We start from the raw sequence: 26,013 nt of genomic DNA, 5'->3' as shown, positions 1-26,013 counted from the left end.
AAATAAGCAGAATCCATGCCTTTGATGGTTTCTTGCCTGGGGCAAAGCGGCATATTCTGTAGGTGCAATAATCCAAGCCGTGTGTGTGCATATGCATGCAGAAAGAGGCATCCATTGAAGAGGAGGCGAGGGGAGGGGTGAGGAGCGTAGTAGTGGATAGTGGCTGGCTTATCAGGGCTAACCATGTGTAGTGGAAGGAAGCTGCTGCATCCTCATGCTTCTTTTCTGTCGCCACACCCATGCGTCACACATGCATGTCACATGATAAACACTGCAGACGTGGATGGTACACATGGAGAGGATTTTTTTTTTAATTTCATCATTATGTATTTTTTTTTTTTGTAGGCGGAAATATGCTCATGACATGTCTCTCTGTCAGTGCGCATGATTCTGCGGCTCCCCACAACTCTACTACGGGCACTCTCCAACTCACCTTGAATGAGGCGCACGGCCGACCGGGCCAATCCCCATGCAGCAGGCCCGACCGACAGCCAATCAGGTGAGAGGAAGGGGGCGGGATTTTCAAGGAGGGAGAGAAGGGAGGGAGCGAGCGAGGGGCTGGGCTTTGCGCTTCCTCCCACTCCGGAGCTCTCCGCTCAGGCGCTCGTAAAGGGAGAGAGAGAAGGAGGGGAGAGGGGGGAAAAAAGAAAAAAAAAAACGGCTCCGTGTGTGGCGAGACGAGCGCGGCGGCGGCGGTGCAGGTGCTGTGTCTCATCGGGGATGCGGATGGAAGGACGGGGGAGGGAAGAAGGGACGAAGGGAGGCGAACGCGCCGGGGAGACGACACCGGATGCGAGAAGTCGCTAAAAAAAAGGAGGAGAGAGGAGAGCTCGATCAGGAGGCACAAGGTCGAATATGAGCCATCGTGGTCGAACGAACGGGGCACTTGGTGTGGCGATAGCTGGCTGGCAATAGTACTATGATTTGGTATGTGGCCACTCTGATAGCAAGTGTATTCAGCACCAGAGGAACGGCCGCTCAAGGTGAGTCGAAGTGCAATATAATAGCTCCCGTTGCATTTTTGCACACCATCTGTGCGTGCGTGCGTGCGTGAGAGCGCGTGTGCTGCTGCTGCTGCTGCAGCTCGAGACATGTATGGCTTTTTTTTTTCTTGCACGAGATTTTGCTCCTAAAGGTTTACACGCACACACGCACGCACACAATGGATTACTCAGAGCACGATTGATCGTGCGTCATGCAGCGTGTAGAACGCGTGCATGTGGGATCAGAGCACGGCAGGTCCCATGCTCCTTTCAGAGGGGTGTGACCGTCTGTGCCCCTCCAAGGATGGAGCAAGTAGCTAAATAATGCATCACATGTCAGATGAATGCACTCTTAGCTTTGACAGGAGCCTGAAATATGCACCATGGTGGGAGTGTGTGTCCAACATCAGTTGTCCATCTTCAAATGTCAAAATCACCCTCCATTTTATTCATTTAGTTTTATTTTATTTGTATTCTTTTAACAAACGTGGGCTCCCAGTCGTACTCCATGTGCATTGACAGATGCACTCATTTAACCTTGCTGTCCCATTCATGTCCAGACGAGGGAGACAGGGGCCAAGCTGTTGCCTGGTAACTGATCCCAGTGACTCCCTCCCACCCCCACAACCACGCATCCCAGTCGAGAGTGCTCTGCTATAGCACACGTCTGTCGTGAAGTCTGGTAGCGAGTGGGGTCTTCAAGCATTGCTGTGTGTGTGTGTGTGTGTGTGTGTTGGCGTGTGTGTGTGCGTGCGTGCTTGCGTGTGCGTGTGTGTGTGAGTGAGTCTTCTTGGCTTTGCTGCAGTGAAGGTGACAGACTGGAGGATTTCCTCAAAGAGCCACCAGAGCTTATTAGACACTCAAATACAGCAAGTGCCAGGCGATTATTTGAAGGAGGCGTTCATTTTGGGCCACACTGGAAGATAAATAATACATAAATTAAAAAAGATCATAAATTTCAAGTTCAGTCTTACGTACTCTTGAACAAATGCAAACATTCTTTTGGAAGAGACACATTTAAATGTTAAAAATCTTATAGGAAATACAACCTTTTTGTTGACATTTTTTTTTTTGAAAAATACTGTATGACTTTTTTTTAATCGGAAAATATACCTGTTCTTGAAAAATTATGGCTACCTTGAAGAAATTAATCTTATTTTGTGAAAGCAACAACCTTAAAAAAACGTTTTTTTCTTGAAAATGCACCCTCTTGAAAAATTACAGATTTTATATTCAAAGAAACATTTTTCATGGAATCCTAGAATTAAAAAAAAGACTCCATGAAAAATTAGACTTCTTAAAAAAAAAATCAGAAAGTACAATTATTTTCTATTTTCTTCTTGGAAAAATGATGACTTATTTATGACTTTTTCCCTCTGTAAGTTAATTTTTGGGGGGGAGGCACTCTTTATTTTAATTGAAAAAATATATATATTACAAAGAAAATGTACTCTTATCATGAAAAAAAACCCAGCTTTATCCTTGAAAATATTACAACTTCATGGTATATTTTGTTTCTTGTGTGGCCACAATACTCAACATTATTTTTGAGCAGAGGCATTCATTTTTTTCATCCTCCAAATTAGAACACAATTTGTCCTGGCTAGTTTTCTGAAAGGAAATGATAATAATTTAAAGTGAATGAATCCATTTATTCACAAACTGTCACCATCATAGGCGTCTTTGGTCATTTTCACCCTATCCATATGCATTTATGTATGCCTTTATTTTGCGTGCATCTGTTTTGTAAAAATGTGTAGTTGTTCTGTTCCACCCCAAGATTCTCTCCAATGTGAGGATCCTTTTTAAAATAACTTGCCCCCTTAAAATCGAATCTTCTTGACGTGAACCGGGCCAGAAAGTCAAGACAAGTCCAGTCACAGATTCATGTCATCTGTAAACCAAAGCTGCCAAAACAGGAAAATGGGTCAAGTTTAGCTGGGATTATTATTTTCCTGTTATGCGGCTGCCTGCTGAGATGGTGCCAGAACGTGGAAGGTGAAGTCAGTCAACTAAGATTTGAATGGCAAAGGCAGGACCGTGATTACTTTGCCAGGGAATCAAGCAGTGCTTGTTTAGTGTGCAGTATCAGAGTTCGACCAACATTCTGACATGGTGTGTTGTGCAAACTGGCAAACGATACCCTGGTTTAAGCCTCAGGACAAGTTGACTGCTGAGCATCTGGGCCCTTTCCCCCCCCCCCTCTCTCACACCCCCTCTGTTTCGCACGCTTCTGTGCATTCACTTGAGTATGCAACACAGGCAGATCTCTTGATTTATCGGAGAGGAACTGTCTGACAATGCCGTTGACACTCACTGGATGCTTATGGTAGAGTTCGAGCAAAGATTTTGACTTGACAATGATTAGAAGTGGGGCTTAGCCGATTTTTTTTTTTCTTTTTAGACCAGTGAGAATTGTAATATTCGGCAGAATAAAACCAATTACTGATTAGTTGCATGATTAATTGTAAAATATAGTGAATAAATAAGTTATTTTTCTGGACCCAGGCTGAACGTTTTATCTTTTTTTTTTTTTAACAATACTTACTTTACATACTTTTGTATTTGTTTAACTTTCCAACAGAGCGGAAAATGTCAATTTTATGGTGGGGGATGTTTTAATTTTTTTTCTATGTAATGTGTTAATGTGTACCCACCAGGTGTTTAAAAATTTTTTGCAAAAATTGCATTTGATTCTAAAAAAAAAAAAAAAGCTAAAATCAGCCAATTAAATGATGATTAATCAGCTTGGCCCTAATTGGAATTTTTGGTTTTGAGTGGCATTCTTTTAAGAAGAGTTATGATGATGGCTGTAGTCGGCATTGATATAGAACTGTGCTCTGTCATACTAAAGTGAGAGCTTTTCTAATTGTTTCGATTGTGACTTATGAGTGCAAATGCAGGACAGTGCCTTGGGATACGAGTGACCGACTTAGGTACAAGCCTTCCTTCGACTAATATTTTTGCCTTGACTTGCGAGCATAGCTTTTTAATAGGAGTGTCCCTTTTTACTTCCGATACGATACCGATATTAACCCTCAGATTACAGTCCGATGCCAATATCTTGTGATATGATATCAACAGGAATGATCCATCATTTTTTCTCTTGTGTGAAATGTTATAAGAGACTTGATTAAGTGATACCATTCAAACTGAATCGTATTTCATCTCATTTGTCGAGATACGTATCAAATCGTCTTTTATTAGAGCGATTCACACCCCTAATAAATACGCTTTCGTACCACATCTACATTTTAAATCTATTGACTCTCTTCTACTGCAAAGACTGCAACACGGCACCACAGAAAATAGCTTGGGCAGGAACAATCGGCCAGTCACGGAAGTTTCTCATTCTCTTCATTTATTATTATTTTCTGCCAAGTCGGGGGTTTGGGGGTGGGGTTGTATAGCATATGGTCCGAGAGACTGGAGGTCACTTCAACAAAGTCAACGGTGATTTGGCAGCCAATCAAGGTGAAGCAGGAGCCACACCGTAAGCGGTAATTAAGTGACACTGGCAGAGTGTGGCTGTTTGAAGGGGACTATTTTCAGCTTTGCGTTCCTATTTGACAGCATGTGGCGATCCCATGTGAACCGCAACTTGGCGATAGGGCCCTTCTAAAAAAAAATAGAGAAAAAACCAGCAACATTCACACTGAATCAAATTGTATTTGAATAGGTGGCGAGACTGTCAGTCACATTTTCAAAGGCGTCCCAGGAGATTTGAGATTGCCCCTCAGATAGATCGATCGCTCTGACGTCTGTTATTTCTGTCTGGGACATTGTGTCAGTATGGATTTGGTGTGATGATGCTTTTATTTGGGCTGATACTGCTCATTTCATGTTACTAAACCAAAATGTTTTTTGAGTCTAATTTGTTGTGTGACCATCAATTTTTACCATTGAAACGAAGTGAAATGCCTATTTCTTTGCCACAAGTTTTAATTACAGCATAATGAAAGAGAGTGTAAAGAAAGAAATATGTTTCATGAAGTGTAATTCCTTGGCTTTCTGTAGTATTCATGTGTTGAATGCCTTCAGAGAAATTCACAATTCTTCAATCTAACCGTTTACTTCCACCAACAAATATTTTTTCACAGTATTTGTACATTTTTCAATAGGTAGGTGTGGAAATTAAATTCAGGTTGGTAACCCACTGAAATGGCTAAGAGACACCTGTAGACGTTCCTACATTGCATTACTTTAGATTTGATTTCAGCATAGCTTTTGAGTTGAAGATCAAGAATAGGAATTGAAGCTTGGCTTGTCACATTGTTTATGAGGGACAAATGCCAACACGTTGGAAGTCAGACAAGTTTCGATAGCTTACAATCGAACAGAGGATGTCTAAATATGGTATGAGCAGTATGTGTCACGGTAGTTAGAAACTTTGTTGTCGTGACAGTGCAAAAAGATAACAGAATTTATGGCGTGAATTTTTAACGCCATGTAAAGCAACACTTGAGCTATCTGGGAAGTCAGTGTCAATTACAATTTTTTTTCAAGTGGAATTGATGGCATGTAATTAAAAAATATTATGAAAAAATGTTTTTATATGTTTTTGATGATTCCTTTTTATTACGTGCATCAGAAAAAGAAAAAAAAAATTCATAATGTAATTTTAATTAATGAATTAACATTAATTTTAACCTTTCAGTGGGAAATTTCAATTTACACCTGCAGTATATCTTCATTCATATCATTTCATTCACTCTAGTTTTTACAAAATCCTCTTCTACTATACGATATATATTAATCTATGTATAATATCGTTGATAATATATTTACATAGCAGATCTTCACTTAAACCTTGACTGATTAGAAATGTCACTAATTTGCCATATTCCTGAATGACAAATGCTGTTTTTTTTTTGTTTTTTTTTTTGAAACCGTCGTAATTTAATCTCAAGGTCTACATTTCAATCCCACCTTGTTGCATCATTGGCATAAGAACACAGTCAGCGTCCACATAGCGCTGTGGAACGGTGACCCATTGTTCACTCTGTGCATCACTAACACAAGGAATAGTGTTGCTTTGGTGGTGTCAGATTTCTTTGATCTCGCCCGCTCAATGGCAGGGCTGATTTGCACGAGAGCGCGACGTCCATTTTCTTGACTCAACTTTTGAAAGGTGAATGTGTTCACTGTACGTGCTTCTGCTTTACTATACTCAATAACTCAACACATTTTGCTGGCATCTTTAAAAAAATGGTTTGAAGCATCAGATCAAATATTTTTAAAATTCAGCCCCAAAATGACATCAATAGCATTAACGGATGGGCAGAGCTCGGCAGTGAAATTTGATGACTTGCCACTAAAAGCTAATAGGTCAGCTTCACAATGTCAGAGCGATTAATCAATTTTATTGATTAATTAAACTTTATGAGTCTTGATTAGGTTTTTTTTGTGGACTTGCACAGTTCACACCAACAAGCCAGCCTGCCAACAGCAGGGACTTTGTCGCTATATTTCGGGACTTTTCCCACCCTTTTTTGTGACTATTAAAAAATAATTTCAATTTGACTTTAAATCCTGCTAAGAAACAAATCACATGAGCTCAGTCACATTCATTATGATAAGAAAGGAGCCCGGTTTGGAAGGCTGTCACTGAGGCAACCGCGCTGAAAATGCTGCATCATTTTTCCTCAAAATATTTTGACTTGAGGTAAAACAATCCCTCAACTAAACCACACACACAGACGGAATACCCAAAAATCAAACATTTATTTTATTCTAATATATATATATATATATATATATATATATATATATATATATATATATATATACGATCCTTACTAGAATTTCCAGCGCCCCCTACTGCCTTAATTGTATACTATACATTGAATAACTGACGTCAAAATTAAGACACTATCCGAGGCCATATAACTAAATCTTGTCATAAAGCTTCTTTCCGAGACGCCTTGTAATGTGCACTTGGGAGCTGCACTGTGTTGCTTCGCCCTTTGTGCCTTTGGCAAGCCACCGCCATCTTTCTCTTTCTCTCCTTGTCTGTTCTGCACTGTAGTTTTTTGCGCAGTTGTCAGCACATCCACGGCATCCCTGACTGAGCATGGCGCATCAGAGCACGCAGCTCGGCAATTAAAACAGGGCTAAATAACGGAGACAGCTATCGGGACTGGTCGTGAAGCAGCAGACTTGGGATGGGCTGGATGTTGTTAGTTGCTACGCTTGCCACTTATTTTGGACACCCATGGCAATCTCTCCCACCCTATCTTCGCTCTCTGCTCACCATGCATACCACCACCCGCACTCTCAGTTTCACCAGTTTTATCAACCTCGTTGTCCCAAGCAATCTTTTCAGAAACCTTTCGTCACCATAGAGTAGCGTTCTTCAAAAATGTAAAACCGTGCACCACCTTCGACAGCTTACATGTTGGTTTGGGGATGGCGTGCCTCAGCGGTCGAGTGGTCGCTTTCCAACTTAAGGTTGCGGGTTTGATCCACGACCATTGTGACCATGTCAAAGTATCGTCGAGCAAGCTACTGAACCCCAGTTTGCTCCTGATGGGATGTCATCAGTAGCTACATGAGATAATAGTGTGAAGCGCTTTTGGTAGCAAGTGACAGCAACACCACCTCCCTCTCCTCTGCACACACCTTACGGTCACTTTAAGCGCCATTTCTCACAATGTTTAAGCCTTGAACCTTCTTCAACGTCCCTTCAAAACAAAAACAAAACTTAAAAACATGAGTAGACACTAATTTGGTCAGCAGTGATGTAACATATACAAAAATCAGTTTGGACTTAAAGTTCATCAAGTCTAACCAAATTGTTCCACTCTGAAATGGAGGAAGAGTTGAAGAGATATGTCTTTGAGAGAAATGACACATTTAAAGTGCCCGATTTATATCCGGATATGTATCAAATTGTATTTAATTAGAGAGACGCACCCCCCCTAGTGGACAGGCGCGGTATACTCACAGCAAACTTTCTGAGCCTTTCAGCATCCCTAGAGACTAAAAAAAAAAAAGAGGTATCTCTCTGAATACATATTATGAATAAAAATATTTCAAGTTTGAGTTATTTTAAACACTGCCCAGTTGAATCGCAACATACACAAACACAAGCCTTTTCTACAGCGCCATTAGTACTGCATAGTACCGTATCCACACATAGACGCACGCATTCCCCGATGTGACCTTCAGCCATGCAGCCTGGCATTCAATTACCTCCCCGTCAGTGGCCCATCCAGCCCAGTGGCTGCACGCCCTTGAGAGGCACTCTGCAGCCATTTCGTCCAGTGAGCCTACTCGATGTGCCGTTACGTTGTCCTCAATGCAGGCATATCGAGTCCTCCCCCTTTTGAGCTTTGCAAGACGGGCTTGACAGTGAACATGTTAACCGTGAGTGTTAACCATCCAGCTCACTGTTTGCTTGCATCAAATTTAGTTTGAACTTTGATTTTTACCGCGTTAAATGTCCACCGTATCTTATTTATTGCCCAACAACATGCTTTGCTTGACTCAATTGTTGCCTCATGTGCTTTTTGAGCCTATTTAGTGAAGTGGTGAGTGGGATGATTTTTTTTTTTTATGTTGTTTACGTGCACTTGAAAACAAGTTGAAATCTGCAGTGGAATTAACCTCACATGCCCTCAACTTCCCTTCCCAACCGCTCCAACATTCTGCCTGAACGATTGCCGCGTTGTTATTATGGACAGCTGACTGATGATAGGCCTTGAGCAGATGTTTTTCAATAGTTTATGCGGTTTATTATAACAACAAAGAATAAATGTTTCAAAGTGTGAATCACTTTTGGAAATTGTGCTTTGCATCATTGAAATAAATCTTACAGCTATACAAATTAATGCAAGATTTTACTTGTTTGCTTCCAGCTCTACAGATGTTTTTGGGTCATATTAATTTAACGTATATAAGTCAAGAATTTGACCACTGGATGCTAAAATTAAAATAAAGTAAAACTACTTACCTTTTGACAAAGCCTGACTTATGAAAAGGAGGGGGCATCAAAAATGTTCATTCCTGTCAATGGCAAGCTTATCTGGTCATTTACTAGCTCGTCATTAGCTAGTTATAGTTGTAACCATATGCTAATTATGTTAGCCTGTGCTTGGTTAAAAAAAAAAAAAAAGGGAATGCAATTGTTATTCACATTATGTTTTTAACAACATTGAGTGACATCAAACGGCCAATCAGTGGGGCTGTTCTAATGATAGCCATCTGTTTTGACAGTCATTGAAAAGCCAGCTCATGACGGTACAGTCAGAGCGTGCAGGAAAGTCACAGACAGAAGAGACGACTGAATGAATGACTGGCGGATGGTTTTAAGGTAGCATCTGAAGAAAGGAATATGTTGTTGAGCGCGTGAATATTCCCTCTCAATTAGTGCGCATAAACTCCTGCAGGCATCATTGTGAATCCATCAAGGAAATGAAATTGCTAAATTCTATGATCAAGCCACTGCTGATTGCGCCGCCTTGATGATCCCCTAACAAGATTGGACAATTATTAGCCCTGGAACTCTTCACAGGATACCAAAATAATGTCCAGCCAGGAAGCAGAACCCTCCTGAACGTCCGCACAGAAAACCATGGATTGTTTTTTTTCCCCCTTGTCCCTCAATGCTGGATTTAAGTTTGTGCTTGAGCTTGTGCTTGACGTCAAGTGACTCTACTTTGCCAAAGCAAACAATGTAGCCAGTGTGGCGTTGCAGAGGAAATCTGAAGCGGTCGGGAGGCCTTGCATTCAAAAGCCTTTGATATCTATCGGCCATTCAGTCATAGCAAAGGAAATAAAAAACAAAAAAAATAAAAACACTGTTTAATGTCATTGCTTTGCATTTCAAAACCAACCTCAGGACAAATATGTCCTGCTTTCAAAAGAAAAGGCCAACACTTTTGTGCGTTCGACTTTTATCCTGAAAACATCAGAAAAAAATAAAATAAATAAATAAATATAAAAATCCCCAACCCAGTGTGTTATACCTGCTTTTGTTAGAATTGTGTAACATTTTTTTTTAGCAAAGCTAATAAGTATTTGTAAAATACATTTTTGGGAGACAAAATTACAATGAGTCTTAAAAGCTCAGAAGCTTACTTTTTGAATGAATTTGACAATCCTAAAAGTTGCAGTCAAAGCCAACACTCATTTACGTGCCCCACCACGAGCTAATTTGCTAGCTAGCTTTCATCATTCGAACCAAAGATATCAAGGTCCTGCCCAATCCCTCCAAACATGTCTTTGTTTATTTGTTTAGTTAATTTATCTTTCATCCAACAATTTGTAAATCCTTCACTGTACAGAAAATAAAGGGAACACTGAGCACTTCAAGCTAACATTGTTGCTAGCTCGTTGTTGCTCGCTCTATCTAACTGTCTATAGCAACCAAAATCTCAGTCCAAGCCTCTAAACCTGTCTTTGTTTGGATCAAAATTGCAAGGTGTAAAGTTTTTAACTGGATTTTATGGATAGGATCATTTTCAAAACTTAACGGTAGGCTATGCATCTCGAAATTGAGTTTTTGTACATTACAAATGGGGATGATCAGATTTAACAGTTAAATGAAGTATTGTTTACTCACTAGATGGATATTTGGACGAGGAAATACTCTAGCTTGTCTTAGTTCCCTGTTTTGGTGAGGTGGCACAATAACAAAGCAGATTCCATCAGATAAATCTGAAAAAAAAAAAACATATATATTGATTTTATCTGCTTGTGTTTCAGAGCAGAATGTGCGCCGGCTGAAACGACCAAAGTGGATTAACTCTATGACAGGATAATGCCGATTAAAATGATAAACACACTCACTAAGTGATCCATATGGCCGCTCAGAGATGGAGTCCAAGCTTTGGGTTGTAGAGAAAAGCAGGTCGAGAAAAAAATCTGGGTTTGAATTCCAATTTGTCCAAAATATAATCTGATAATATATAATATAATTTCATAGCTCAAGGGGAGTGGTTTTGGCAAGAATTTTCCAATATCTTTCCACTATTCCCTTTCACATCGTCACCACCTTGCCTGTATTAAGCTAATTGCACGTCTGATGATCGGAAATTTGCGTAGCTGTTTTTTGAGCACATTGGCTCATTTTTATGCATGGTTGGGTTCATTATTTTGACGCAACAGATTGGAGTTGCCGATTGGATTCGGCAGGGCTGAAAAGAGTTAAAGATCGTCGCAATTTTTGGACACTGTCGTGTACCGAAGTTGAAGTAAATTTAATGTTCCATTCTTACACACTGCAGAAAACAACCCCAAAAATTTTATTGGGCTGTTTTACACAAAACTACGCAAGGAGATGGATCAAATTGACCCAATTCGTGGATCTGTCCATTTTTTTACCCCAAACTGTTTTTAGAGTGTAGAAAAGTTGGTAGCGACTGCATGGCCGATTCCCAGCCACTACCAGTCTCAAGCCTGGATAAAAATTTGTAGCTTGCATCAGGAAGGGCATCATGTTCTTCTTTGAAAATATTAGTAGAAAAAAAAAATAACTACAGCTCTACTGATATCCTCGTAACCCATTTCTTGCTTTTTCTGGTCGCTTTTTACTCATCAGAATGAGTCGTCGTTCATCTCTTGTTAGATCAAAATCTTGACCCATCAAATCGTCAACCCAATGCGCTCGGTATATTGGCTCAATCTGTAATGGCCACGAATTTCTATACTTTAGTCCATTTAAACCTTCACGTCGAATTGAATAGATTGATGGAATGCATGGATCCCAATAATGATCTCATTAAGCATTATCCTGCTAATGAACGCTTTCACTTCCATTTTGTCCGTCCGGAGTAAAATGTCAGCGTGTCCCTTGATGCTGCGCCTCAATGAAAGTGTGGCGTGGGTAGGAGGAGGTGTGGGGGTCAAATTGGAGAAAATCCATTCCCGGAGTGAGCGTTCTGCTGAGGCAGGTAGGCTGCAGTCAGGCCTGGTGGCAGCCAGCTCGGATCAATGGAAGCTTTTGGCAGCTTCCATTCCAGTACAGTACGGCACCGTCCGCCGTCCACTTTATTGTCCGTGTGCAATAAGGAGAATGTGGTTTTAATGCCTTGGAGTCAATTTGTTGATGGAACCGCCTAATTACATCCTCAGGTGCCCACGGAGTGCGAGAGGAGCCTCGGTTTGTGACGGCGCGCGCCGGTGAGAGCGTGATCCTGGGGTGCGACGTGTCCCCTCCCCTGGATGGCCAGCAGCCCCCCTACGTGGTGGAGTGGTTCAAGTTCGGCGTGCCTATTCCCTTCTTCATCAACTTCCGCTTCTACCCTCCCCATGTGGACCCTGAGTACACTGGTGAGCACAAACTTAAAAGCATTTACAAACACAACGGCTGAAAATGACAAAAGAAATGATTATTATGGACTACAAATTCAAATGATTATAAATAAAGTTTTAACCTGGATTTAAAAGCATTTACACTTGGGGCTGACTTCACTTCTGTTAACAACTTATTCCATTTGTGTGCAGCGTAACACCTAAAAGCCCTTTCGCCATTTTTGTTTCGAAACCTGGGATCCACTAATTGGCCAGAGTCTGCAGACCCCTTATTAAGATCAACCACTCACGCAAAGTGGATAAAAGTCCAGGTTTTAAATTAGGGTTTCAAGACAGTGTTCAGTTTTCAAATGAAGGTTTCAAATCTGGGTTAAGATTTTGAATAAGGATTTTCGTACACGGTTAAGGTTTAAAACAAGATTTTGAAGCCAAGTAATGATGTTAAAGTTTCCAATTATGGTTTCAAACCATGGTTAGGGTTTCAGTTTAGGATTTCCAGCTAAATGAAGGTCGGAGTTTTTAACTCTGGGTAAGGATTTCAAAATATATTCTCAAGCAAGGTTTATGATTCCAAGCCATGGTCTGGCTTTTTTTGTTTGTTTGTTTTTTTCAGGCCTGCCTGTGTAGAGGTTTCAAACAAGAATTCAGGTTTTAAGGCAGGGTTCAAGTTTCAAATGAATGGCATAAGAAAACTGGGACAAGGTTACAAGGGTTTCAGGCCTGTGTGAAGATTTGAAATTAGGATTTCATGGCAAGTGTCAAGGTTTCCCAAAAAGTTTCAGATAAGGCCCGTTTCACAGAAGGAGTAGAGTTTCAATTTGGGGTTTAAAAAGCCTTTCTTAAGATGGTAAGCTAAAGAATGGATCAATCAATCTATTGATCATTTGATTACGAGGTGTGTCCAAATAGTAACCATGTTTTCTCGAAAGCGCCATTGAATTCCAAAAATCAAAGACACACACACACACGCGCACACACACCCCAAGCCCGAGCGTCCTATCACTAATAGCAGTGACACAAACGAATGACAATGTTGCCGTGTGATTGATCTGTGACTCACACGCTTGAGTGAAAGTGAAAGCTGCGTCTATTAGAGATGCATTACAATTACACGCCACATGAATCGCTTCATAACCTTAAAAAATAAATCTTCCTGCGCTGATTTAGTCAATACGTCTGCGCTCTGCCTTCAACGCAGCAGGAAATTGCTTCCTCTGATGTTGTGCATGAGCGTGCGCGTGTGTGTGTGTGTTGGGGTGTGTGGGGGTGGGTGGGTGTGTGTGTGTGTGTGTGTGAGAGGGAGACAAGATGGCGAGCTGTCAGAATGGGGTCACATTTATCCCCTCCTGTTGGTTCCCCTTTACCGAGCCGCAAACTCCGCCCTTAGCTGTTAAAATGCTGTCAAAATGGAGGCAAAGCACGTCTGCATTTCCATTCCTGAATTTGTCAGTTTGGACTTGAACCTGTTGACCAACAGCGGGCTTCCCGCACTGAGCAAAGTGCCCCCTTCAAAGCGCATTAATGTCCACTTGGACTCACGTTGGCTGTGGAGGAAGAGCCGCTCGCATACTACCGTCTCATTAACTCATTCACTACCAGCCGTGTAAAAAAAAAAAAAAAGGATCTTTGACGTCTTTATCCGTCAATGGGAGTAAATGAGTTAAGAACATGGAGGATTTTAAAAAAGGGTTGGTAAGAGTGTTTCCGATCAGGCTTTTATGCTGCCGATATCTATCGCGATCATCTCTGAGTGGGATCGTTATGCCACCTTGCACGCAGGTTGGCCTCTAGTTGGCCGCAGGTTGCAAAGTACCAGTTGCAGGTGATCGGATTTTGTGATCAGAAATGAAAGGCATTGATCGACATATCTTAATCACATATTTTTCCACGGAAATCAGCCAAGCACGATTGGTGGCCAATAAATTGATGTAACACTAGTTTCAGTGGTTTGAAGCTTTTGAAGACAGGGCTAAAGGAACAAAAAGAGTTTGAACCCCTGGGTAGGGTTTTCATTTTTTTCACGGCCAATATTGAGTTCTCAAACAAGGATTAGGATTTGTAGTCAAGGTTAGGATCTGAATTTAAGTTTCAAGTAAGGGCGAGATTTTGAAATAATGGTTAGGGTTTTAAATTGGGTTTTCATGGCAGGGTTAGGGTTTTGAATTAGTCTTTTGAGACAAGATTAGGGTTTCATACAAGGGTTAGGGTAACAAGAAGAGATTAGGATTTGACTTTGGAGTTTAAAGCCAAGGTTATGGTTTGAAATTGGGTTTCAAAGGAGATCTGAAAAGCCAAGATTTGGGTTTTGAGTAAGGGTTAGGGTTTCAAACAAGGTTACGGTTTGAAATGAGAACATTAAGCCACGGTTAGGGATTCAAATTAAGTTTCGAAACCAGGGTTGGAAGGGTTTAGATTTGAAATTAGATTCATCCCTCTCTCTTTCCCACCAGGAAAAAACAACAGGAGTAAGAATAATTATCTCAGTTCATTGACCATTTGAACTCAGTCGCGAACCAAAAGAGTAGCACCTCCCGCGGCACGTAAAAATTCACTCAAATGTGGCGTCTTAGCACTCCACAACGTTGCGTCCATCATTTGTATACATTCTCAACGTCACAGAATCTGCCGAACTTTGATGTGAATCATCCCGAATGACAAAATCTCTCCCTGCTAAACGCTACCCTTTTCACACCCCTTCGCGGACTATTTTATCTCCCCTTCATTACCGCGCGTGGTTGTCCCGCGGCTGTATGGAAAGCACGGCATTTAAAAACATCTATTTTTGTGCCGACTCAAAGCAAAGACTCCATCAATAATTCAGCCGTGCAGCTTGTGAGATTTTTTTTTTATCATCCTTAAGTCATTCTCAGACTCTGGGACAAGCTGGCGGCGTAAGAAAATCATATATCCTTTGACAACACCTCCCCGGTGTTTGGAGTGTGTGTGGGGTATGCCACGGCCTTGATACGTAGTGTTTTGAAGCAGGTCTATTTACGTAAATAAACATTTTGTTGATTGACAAAGTCGAATGACACTCAGTGGCGCTTAGATCAAAGGCGAAAATATCATGATGTTTCGTTATACTCTGACGCTCCAGCCCGGTCGGTGCACTGGTGCTCACCGCTGGCAATTGGAAAAAAGGAAGACTACTCTGTGAATTGCCTGTCTGTGGATGAGAGATAGTGGTTTGCTCATCTAGTGGGATGGTTCAGAGTTCATATCCTGAATGAGGCCTCTTTTAAAGGGGTTTTCAGTTTTTCCATGGCAGTCACACGGCAACTCATGTGACAAGAAAGGGTTGAGTGTTGGTTGAGGGCAGTGCATCTCAAATAGTGGGGCGGGCGCAGTGCGATGCCTAGGGGGCGCGTGTGAATGCGTGCACCAGGGGAACATGCCTTTTTTCTGCTGTATTACAGTTACAGTGTAATTGCACATCCACTCCAGTAGTTGGCAGTGGTGCTCTCCTTGCCCATTGTGTGTAGCTAGTATTAACTCTACGGTGTAGAATTGTTATCCTTTTGCTAGGGAGGGGCGCAACAGAAAATAATTGCGTGTTATATGTTCATAAATTAAACTGACTTTGTAAGCTGAATTTTTCTAATCCTTACCAAGTTATTACCAAGCCAATGTTTATGTTTACTTATTGGAGTTTTGTGTTTCATGGTATCCGTCCGCAGGGATGAAAACCGAAATTCTTTGCAATTTAGCATTGGCCATCCATCGAGTATGTGGTTCAAAATGGCTAGCAATAAAAGAAAATCAGTTTGTCTTTGCAGGGCCACTGGGATAGACCAAAATCTGCTTCAAACCACAAAACACTTTTTAGGGGACAACATGACCCTCAAATGGCTGCTTCAAAGCAAAATGTCAGACTTCGTGTGTGTTTTCGGGCATATGTTCTTGAGACTTTTTTGTGGATCTGCTCGTCTCAAGTTTCATGTTCCTTCATGAAACTCACTTTTAGGGCTAAATTTTGCTCCCGAGTTAATTTTTAAGGTACATTTTTATGCACGTGAAAGCCCTCAAAATGGTGTTTTATTTGACCTAAAATGATGATTAAGATGCATTGAGGTTCACGTGAGCCGCACCGACTCCCTTGATCTTCAAAAGACGCCGCCTCCCCCGACTCAGCATTTCAATGGCCGACCCAAAAATAGACCTGACTTTTTCCTTTTTTTCATCTCCTACAAGACTGCAGTCGCCACCTCCCCCCCCCCTCACCGTGACTCCATCGATTTTCTGCTAACCAAAAAAATGCCCATTTTCCACCCGAGCATCGGTGACGGCCCGTCTACGCGTCACATGTCGTACAGTTCCGCAAAAGCGCGTCGGCAGCCTCGTTTCCAAGGAACAGGAAGCGCATCATATATTGCGTTTACACATCAAAGTTTGCAAAGATGCTCTATCTCAGAACACTTGTCAGGTCCCGCACAAGCGAGCCTTTTAGTCTGTCGGGCTGTCAAAGGCGGACGCATGAGCCGTGGGCCCGAAGCTGCTAGACAGATAGTCGACAAGCGGCGGATTTCGGCAGTCTCGCTTTCTTCAACTTTTCCCTTCCCTTGTGATTTGCTCCTGTTTGAATTCCAATTTATCCTGAGCTGTGAGGAAGGAATGGAAAAAAAAGTGTCAGACTGGACAAGTTGTGTGTGAAACGTATGCCTTCTTTGAGATGGAAGGCTGTTTTTCCACCCACACAGATACTTTTGAATCATCTTAAAATGTGGTCTCCAGGATTTACTTTGAAGCAGCTGCTCTGTTTTACGGCCAGTTGACCAATTTCACATGAGCTGGGAAATAAACTTGCTTCCACTTCATGCTGAGACTTCAGAGACTATCACGAGCCTGCGTGGACTCTGATGTCAATCAACCGCAGTTACTAAGCAGGAATCCCTGAGAAGCACTACATGACCTATGACCTCACCCATTAACACGTATGATTTCTTGACACCTCTTGTCTTGCGTTTCCCGTGCATCCGCAGGCCGAGCCTCTCTGCACGGGAAGGCCTCCCTGCAGATCGAGCCGGTGCGCTCCGAGGACCAGGGCTGGTACGAGTGCCGGGTCCTGATGCTGGAGCAGCAGTACGACACCTTCCACAACGGCAGCTGGGTGCACCTCACGGTCAACGGTGAGTCTTCCAGCCTCCGCTGACCTAAGAATAAGAACCAGAATTTGTATTAATGATAATGACAATAATATTGATAATAATGACAATAATGAGAAAATGATGATGATAATACTGCTATTACTTACAACCACCGTTACTACAACTAATACACTGCCACTACTACTACTTTAATAATACTACTACTAATAATAATAACAATAATATATTAATATTAATATTAATATTATTATTAATATTAATATTAATATTAATATTAATATTAATATTAATATTAATATTAATATTAATATTAATATTAATATTAATATTAATATTAATATTAATATTAATATTAATATTAATATTAATATTAATATTAATATTAATATTAATATTAATATTCATTAGTAGCCGTATTAATATTAATATTAATATTAATATTAATATTAATATTAATATTAATATTAATATTAATATTAATATTAATATTAATATTAATATTAATATTAATATTAATATTAATATTAATATTAATATTAATATTAATATTAATATTAATATCAATATCAATATCAATATCAATATCAATATTAATATTAATATTAATATTAATATTAATATTAATATTAATATTAATATTGATATTGATATTGATATTGATATTGATATTGATATTGATATTGATATTGATATCAATATTAATATTAATATTAATATTATATGATGAAGATACTAATACTATTACCTGAGATAATTCAATTAAATTTTACACATGGCACAGGTAAAGACCACATTCCTTACTTATTAAAAGATTACATGAGGCTCAGCTGGATCCCACATGAGCAAGCACTTCGAGACGGAGTCAATGAAAAACTTCCTCTTGGGAAGAAACCTTGAGCACACCCAAGACTCGATTTAGGGTGGCCTTCCGTCTTGACCAGTTGGGTTGGAAACAAGAACAATAAAGATAAATTAAACAATGATAATGAATAATAATCTCAAATATTTCATAAGAAAAGATCTGGTACTTTTTATTATAAATTGACCCACAAACGACCACAATTGTTTTGTCTCTTTCGATTGATTTTTGCTCATTTTTTTAAAAGCATCCGGTCTTTTAAAAAAAAAAGTGGTAAAGATCCCAGTGATGTGCGTTTTCATGAGACCAGTTAGAGCGAGCCTACATTATTGATTGTGGTTTGTTTAAGGCAGCTATGAGACGTTGTCTGCGAGCTATCAAAGTGATGACTGGGTGGGAAAATAACATATCTGCACCTTTGCATTTCCCTGCCAATCCCCCAAGTGGGTTCATCGGTTCTGAGCAGTAAACAGTATTTTATGTAAGAAATTCATTTTAGAGATCTTTCCTGTCAAGCATTTTTAAGAAGGGGGGGGATGTGATGCAACAAAAACTGGCTTCCCTGCACTATGCAGTACTTTTCCTCAAGTATGGAAAGCTGTTGATTTTTACGCAATCTTTCACAGGTCGCTTGACCTCCTGTGTCATTCGCACGTGTATTTCTGGTGTGTGAAATGTGATTATGCATATGTTTTACAGTGGCTTGCCGAGCTCCCGATTTGAATAATGATGACAAGGTGCTGCATGTGGAATAGTGTACTGGAGAGGACCATTTATAAAGCCCGCAGCCCCGCATAATCACGTCGAAGTAAAACATGCTGATGTGCGTGAAGGCTGCTCATGTTTTTTTTGTTTTTTTTTCCTGGAGTCGGCATGCGTTACATCAACGGCGCCCGTTTCTGCGTGAGGGCCTCTGTGCCGCGTGGGGAGTGAATAGGTCAGACGGTTGCACCCGGCGTCACCTGCGCGCTTCAATGAATGTCTTGTTGTTGTGCGGGCATACTGCACACTTTCTGTGTGAATGCAACACAAAAAGAACCCGGCGAGGTCAAACCTGGTTTGCTCGGGTGTGTGGATTTCGTATGTGCCCCCGTGCTTGGGTGGGTTTTTTCCGAAAACATAATAAATTCATTGGACTCTCCCAACGTAGCTATTAGCCTTAATATGTGTGTGAACGGTTGTTGGTCAGTGCGGACCAGCGCTAATTTTAACCAGTGATGGCTTTGTGAGTCCCTATATTCAGTTTTGACGCTGATTTAAAAAATGTCTTTACCTTTTTTCTAGCACATCAGGTTTTTGAAATATTTTCTTCTTTTTTTTGTTCATTTTGTTTTTAAGTTTAAAACATGAATTTTTTTTTATTTTAAATATTCATTAACTATTAATATAATATTCATTGAATTTTCATTGAATATTCATTGAGCATTTCTTGAATATTCATTGCTTATCTGAGTGTATGGATATTTTGACTCCTTATTACATTACCACCTCTATGAAACTTCTGGGGAACATGTCAGAGATTACATTTCATAAAAAATGTCACGTGATCCACAAGGTCAAATTATAGGTCAAAAGGTTGAATTACACTCGAATATGCACAAATCTTCTAAATAATTGCAGATTTGTTATCCATGTTGGATTCCGTTTCCAACAATTCTCATTTTGCGAAGAATGACCCAGTCGTTCCTGAGACATCGTAGTGCAAAAGAAGCCAACCACGCCCCTTTTTGCCGGACTAATTGAAATTCGGTGGGTTGTGGGTCATCTGTAAAATCCGTTGAATCACATACTGTGCTTACTAGATTCTACTGTTAATGTAATATAACAAAAAATGAATCGATTGTTTAATTTTCCCTACAATTTTCTTCAAACGCCCATTCCTGGTTCTCCCTTTTCTCGATCCAGACTCCTGGCCTTCTACTTCAATTAAAAATGCATTTTTAAAAAAAAGGCAATAGGGCAGCAGCGTTGTCATGGTATAGCCTCAAAGCACTACGAGTCCATTTGGGTTTGCTCTGAAGACCTCTTCAAGAAATTATTACAATGTTGGCTTTGGTTCAGAGCGCACACATCAAACAAGTGGTGAGTGCACGTGGTGTGAGGGAAGCAGGTGCCGTCATCGTCCGCATAGACTTTTGCTTTTTCTCCTGTTTATACACGCACACCCACACACACACACACACGGGACACACACACTCCTCTTTTGGAGTTCCTGTTCGGTGGCCTTCGCTTCCTGCCAAGCGGACGGCGCATTAGTGCCCACTCAGTGGCAGGTGTCAGATGGCAAGGCCTTGTGCCCGAAAAAGGACAGTGGGGCCAGTCTCCCTCCGGTCTGCCTCCCTCCTCCTCTTCCTCTTCTTCTCTCTTCTTCCGGCTGTCTAGTCTGCCTGGTGCTTCCCTTCGATGTGCTTTTCATGCTTCACTCAGCTTCGTAGACATCAAGACAACACTCAACGTAAGAAAAATAAATAAATAAACAGAGCCTGTGTCTTGGGCATTGACTGCCATTTTGACTCTAATAGCCGAGATGCAAGCTTATTAGCATGTCCTTATTTGGGGTGCAAACTGGAATTAGTTTATTTTATTGATGGGGGAAAATGTATACAGAGGTTCCTTGAGTTATTCTGTGACCATGCATGAAACTTAAATGCGTTAAGTTAGATCTCAAATCATCTTTCCCCATTGAAATGAATGGAAATACAATTAATCCGTTACAGTAACCCACAGAAAATGCACTTTTTAATGTTGTATAACAATATTATTATAATATTGTACTTTGTGATAATATATATTAAATAAATAAATAGAATGGTAAAAAAATCAACATGATTGCACTTGAAGATACTGGTTCACCTTGTCAGCTCAAGAAATCACATTCAAGATGTTTCCCTTGTTTGACTCTGATATATTTCTCCCTGAATAGTTGAGGTTCATTCAAAGCAGGGGTGGGCAAACATTTTGATTGGCGCGCCAAAATGGGTTCTAAAATTTGACAGAGGGGAGCAGATGGGTGGGGAGTTTTGGTAACCTCACCTCATCAGAGAAAAAAAATACATTTCATTTTAAATGAAACTGAACAAAAACATTACATCAATATATATGTCTTTGGAAAACCGCAGTATTTAGAAAATAAAACATTAACAAGGTTTATTCATTTAATTTCTTTCAAGTTCGGCGGGCCAGATTAAAACGTTTAACGGGCCGCATGTGGCCCCCGGGCCATTGTTTTCCCACGCCTGATTTAGAGGGACGTCACCACTCGATGGTGAGCGATCCACAGAACAAGTTTGTGCGTGCCTCCCACAGAGCACAACAATGGGACGCAGGCCTCTTTAATGTGTATAATTGATGACGGGCGGGCCACCACAAGTAGGACGACGTCTTGACGCGCGGTGTACTTTTTTTAGCAGAAGAACTGCAGTGTTTCGCTGTACCTGACAATGGAGTCCCAAGTTGACCGATGCACCCGCTGCGGCCGTCACGCTGTGTGTGCCGCTTGTTTGCTGTCACACTCTGCTCATTCCCACAAGAGGCAACAGAATTGGGGTTGGAATGAAAAGTAGCGAGAGAACAACATTGGCTGCGGTTACGTAATAAATATGTCGGTCTACAGCTCCTGTTTGTGTGAGGAGCTTACGTAGGGGTGGCTATGTTGATCAGCCGCTGCGAAGTTACTAAATCGTCTTACGAGCGTCTACCTGTATATCTAAAGCGAGTTTATTAGGGCGCGAACTGGAAAGACAGACATCGTTGTAAGTTGGATTGAGGCCGTGTGGCAACTTTCCCAGCAGCGAGTAAATGGCCCACTTGTCGTCTCTCTTTAAAATGAGCACCCTGCCACTATTTATCATCACTATAGTGAAATACTCAAAGGGGAAGGAAGGTTTATTGCCCCCCCCCCCCCGGGCCGCTGGTGACGAGCTTCTTCTCGATGGCTGCCGGTGAAGCTTATAGGCGCATCAAGGGGTAAAGCGAGGACATCACCGAGAGGCTGTTTTTCAATTTTAAAGAAGTGTGGCGTTTAGGGGAGCCGTGTTTTGTTCATCAGTCATCAAAGCAGTTATTCCAAACGTTTAGCTTTTAGCTCAAAGCTACTTCCTGGTAGCCAGCGTGTTGATGGTGAACATAGGCCAGCTTTAAACAGTGCCATCCTTCAAAGAAATTGATCGAAATAAACACCTCTTCCGAATAATAATAAGTAAACTCCCAGTACTCTCAGCAGCTGTGTAAATAAACACACCAAATAACACCTTCAAACAAACCCCGGGTATTGTCTGCAGTTGCGCAACTAAATGCGTCTTTCCAAATTGGCGCCTACTTCAAATTATTATAATGGCTCAAATAACATCAGCATTGACTAAAGGCGTAGTACTCTGAGCAGTTGACGAAATAAAGACCTCTCCAAATAATGAATCCTTCAAATAAATGCTTGGTTCTAAATACCTCTCCCCAAATAACGCCGCTTAAAAAAAAAAGGCCTTTTTCCGCTAAAGTTCATATACGCAATTGTTCACACGCGTACATCATACAACTCAACAACAAGTCATCCAAAAGCCAAATTTTGCAAGATTTTTGAATTGCTCCCCAAATAGAGACCACCTTTAAATAAATCAAACTAAATCGGGTTGTTTGGCTCTAACCAATCTTGGCAGTGCATGTATCGAATCAAGATTGAAGACAAAAGCTTTGTTGTGAATACATTTGAGTGACTTTTGCATGCTTTTTATTTCTCCACAGCTCCCCCAAACTTTACATCGACGCCACCGCAGTATGTGGAGGCGAAGGAAGGGGGCAGCATCCTGCTCAGCTGCTCTGCCCAGGGAAACCCCAAACCCGTAATCAGCTGGCTGAGGGAGGGGGAGGAGCTTGCTACCAATGCTAAATATTCGGTAAGACAAAAAAAAAAAGTTTCTGGCTGTGGTTCAGATTGATGAGCCCATGCTATTATCGAAGCGTGTATTCCCTCACACAGATGGTGCCCAATGTCCATCTGCTCGGAAGGATTTTTTTTATTATTATTTTTTTTTATCACTCACATTGGCTAATGTCTGTTAATCTTGTTGTTTTGTCATCATATATTTGGCGGGACACTGATAATGAGTGGTGCGCAAGCAAAATCTTTCAAACATTCAGTAGTGAGTCACGTTTCATTTATGACGATGCTGCTCATAAACAGACTTTTATTCGGTTGTACAAGCTTACAACATTGATTAGTAGGACTTGACCATGATTTGATCCAGTGTGACTCATTTAGGTGCTTTCTACTTTCCCGTTAGGTAGAGAATATTTCTTGAATCAATTCATTTTTTTTTTTTTAATTCTTGTGTGTTTTATTTTTTATAAACTTATTTCTATTATATTTACTTTTTTATTCATTTCTATTATATTATTTTTTATTTGTTTTTATTTAGTTCAGTTTTATTTTATAGTATAGTATTTTACTTTTATTTAATTTAATTTTTTATTGGTTTTGATTTTTATTCCTTTTAAAATTTCTTTATTTTTTTGTTTAGTTATCGCTATTTTATTTATGTCAGATTTTATTTATTTTGGGTATTTGTTATTTTCTGTTCGGAGTTCTTTAGTTTTATTTTAGATTTATTTTATTTATTTTTAGATTTTTTTATTTCTTTTTAAATTTAATCAGGATTTTTATTTGACTTTTATTTTGTATTCATTTTATTTGATAAACTTTCATTTTTATTTATTTTTACATTGAGCTTTGCCATTTTGGATTATTATTTCATTTTTTTAGTTAGGTTATTTTGCGGAGAAAATAAATCTTGAAAGAAGTCGAACACAGATCTGAATCTATGTGAATGTCAATAACTGCACGCTCCACCAGTCGTCTTCAACACCGACCTTTACTTAACGATTGGACAACATTTTGATTCATTATTAATTGCAGCATTCATATTACATTAGTCCTCATTTGAAAGTTTCACTTTGGATAACATTTTTAAAATTCTCAAACTGAGCCGAGTGCTTATCAGATGTCCTCTGATATTTTTCTTCTTGGGATACGCGTGCTAAGAAGCTTGTCCAAGTGGGTGTGTGCGTGTGTGCGTGTGTGTGTGTGCCGGCGCGTTCGCTCACCAGCATGCTCTCGCTTCCACAGAGACTCGCCAGAGAAATGCAGGAATGTGTCAGACAGCGGCTGGAAAGGATGGGATGGAGGCGGTGGGTTTTAGGGGGGGGGGGGGGGGGACAAGGTCATCGTCATGGTACTGGCTTTACTTAACTTTATTGCTTCATTTAAGTGCACAGGGAAAATAGGCCTTCCAATGAAGATGTTAAACAAAACAGCATACCGTACATATGTAGGTGAGCTTGTAATTGTCCTGTAAGTGATTTGTAACTTGATCTGAGGCCCGATGCCTCACAGAGACTCACCCAGCATTATGAGGCTTTACAATTAAAATCCTGGAGAGAGCGCCGATAGCCTTATATGATATCTTCGCTTGTGACAATGGATTGGAATGCTTTACACAGTTGAATCAACTCTCAACTAGTTAGCTGTCTAAACAAGGTAAACATGATGGCAGAATTGTTCAGTTGAATACGACACAACCCGGGCATGGGAAGTGTAGTCGATTAAGCCAGTGGTTGAACAAAAGCAAATTTAAACAATGCTTCCCCAAACAACGCATCCTTCAAATAAACACCTGTTACTTTGATGTTGTGTAAATATATGCCTCTCCCCAATTAACAATTTAAAATAAATAAACAAACCCCTGTTACTGTCTGCTGTCATGTAAATCAACACCTCTCTCCGAATATTTTCTTGAACAAATACACGGTACTCTCTGCAGCTCCGTAAATCAACACCTCACCCCAGATAACTCCTTCAAATTAACACCCGATACTCTCTCCAGCTCAGTAAATCAACACCTCTCCCCAAATAACTCCTCCTTCAAACAAACAAGCTGGTATTCTCTGCAGCCGAGTCGACTCATGCCTTTCCCCAAACAGACACAAGCTTCAATAAATGCCTGCTGCTCCCTGCAGAGTAAATAAACACGTCCCTCCAAATAATGTCGTTGTGAAATAAATCCTTGATACTGCCTGCGGCTGGGTAAATGAATGCCTTTTTCCAAATAACTCCTCCGTCAAAGAAATGCCTGGTACTTTCTGCGGGTGAGGAAATAAACGCCTCTCCCGAAAAGCATTACACAGGAATAAGCATTGGCTAAGCATTCGTATATACTGAAGTCATCATTTATAAAGCATTTTTCTGACATGAATTGTCATTTGCATACCTCTGCATAAAGAAACGTTTGGGACTCTGCCTTTACATACGTGAAAATGATTAATATGCTCATTGGTTGAGTAAATGTCTTTGCCCAGATAACATTTTATTCAATTGCCTGATATTCTGCAGATAAGTCTATAAATGCCTTTCCCCAAATAGATACCTCCTTCCAAAAAAATCCTGGCACTCTCTAGAGTTCATTGAATAAACGCCTCTCCCCGCATAGACACCTCCTCCCATGTCTGATCCACCTAATGAGGGTAAAACATGAAGAAAATGGATGATAAATGGAATAACATGGACAAAAATACGCCTTTATGACTTTACCTGGCTTTGCTATGAATGCAAAAAAAAAAATAAATGTCAAGTTCTCTCAAGTCTTATATCTTTATTTGAAAGTCAAGAAATTGTTTCCCATGCTTCGGAAAAGATCTACTTCACAGCTTTCCACAGTTTGCTTCACACTTTGACTCCCAGCCTGTTGCCCACACATTGCGCGGCGAAAGCGACGTGTTACTTAATCTTGTGACCGTACAGTCGCTTACAGCGTGTCAGACG

General features: G+C 40.5%; 1 protein-coding gene across 3 annotated transcripts in view; it reads left to right on the top strand.

The window, feature by feature from the left end:
* Positions 1–631: 631 nt before the first annotated feature.
* The window catches only part of igsf9ba (immunoglobulin superfamily, member 9Ba), a 47,005-nt gene continuing 21,623 nt past the window's right edge, over positions 632–26,013 (top strand). For all 3 annotated transcript variants that reach the window (XM_088300628.1, XM_088300627.1, XM_088300629.1), the window contains exons 1-4: positions 632–983; positions 12,060–12,257; positions 17,219–17,365; positions 22,941–23,092. In XM_088300628.1, the coding sequence (XP_088156754.1) occupies positions 920–983; positions 12,060–12,257; positions 17,219–17,365; positions 22,941–23,092 (561 nt within the window). In that variant the 5' untranslated portion in view covers positions 632–919. The remainder of the gene's footprint in view (positions 984–12,059; positions 12,258–17,218; positions 17,366–22,940; positions 23,093–26,013) is intronic.

Source organism: Idiotropiscis lumnitzeri, chromosome 7 (genome assembly GCF_059441095.1).
Source record: "Idiotropiscis lumnitzeri isolate Australia: NSW breed Sydney's pygmy pipehorse chromosome 7, RoL_Ilum_1.0, whole genome shotgun sequence".
Classification (NCBI taxonomy): Eukaryota; Metazoa; Chordata; class Actinopteri; order Syngnathiformes; family Syngnathidae; genus Idiotropiscis; species Idiotropiscis lumnitzeri.
This window is presented reverse-complemented; position numbering and strand designations above follow the sequence as displayed.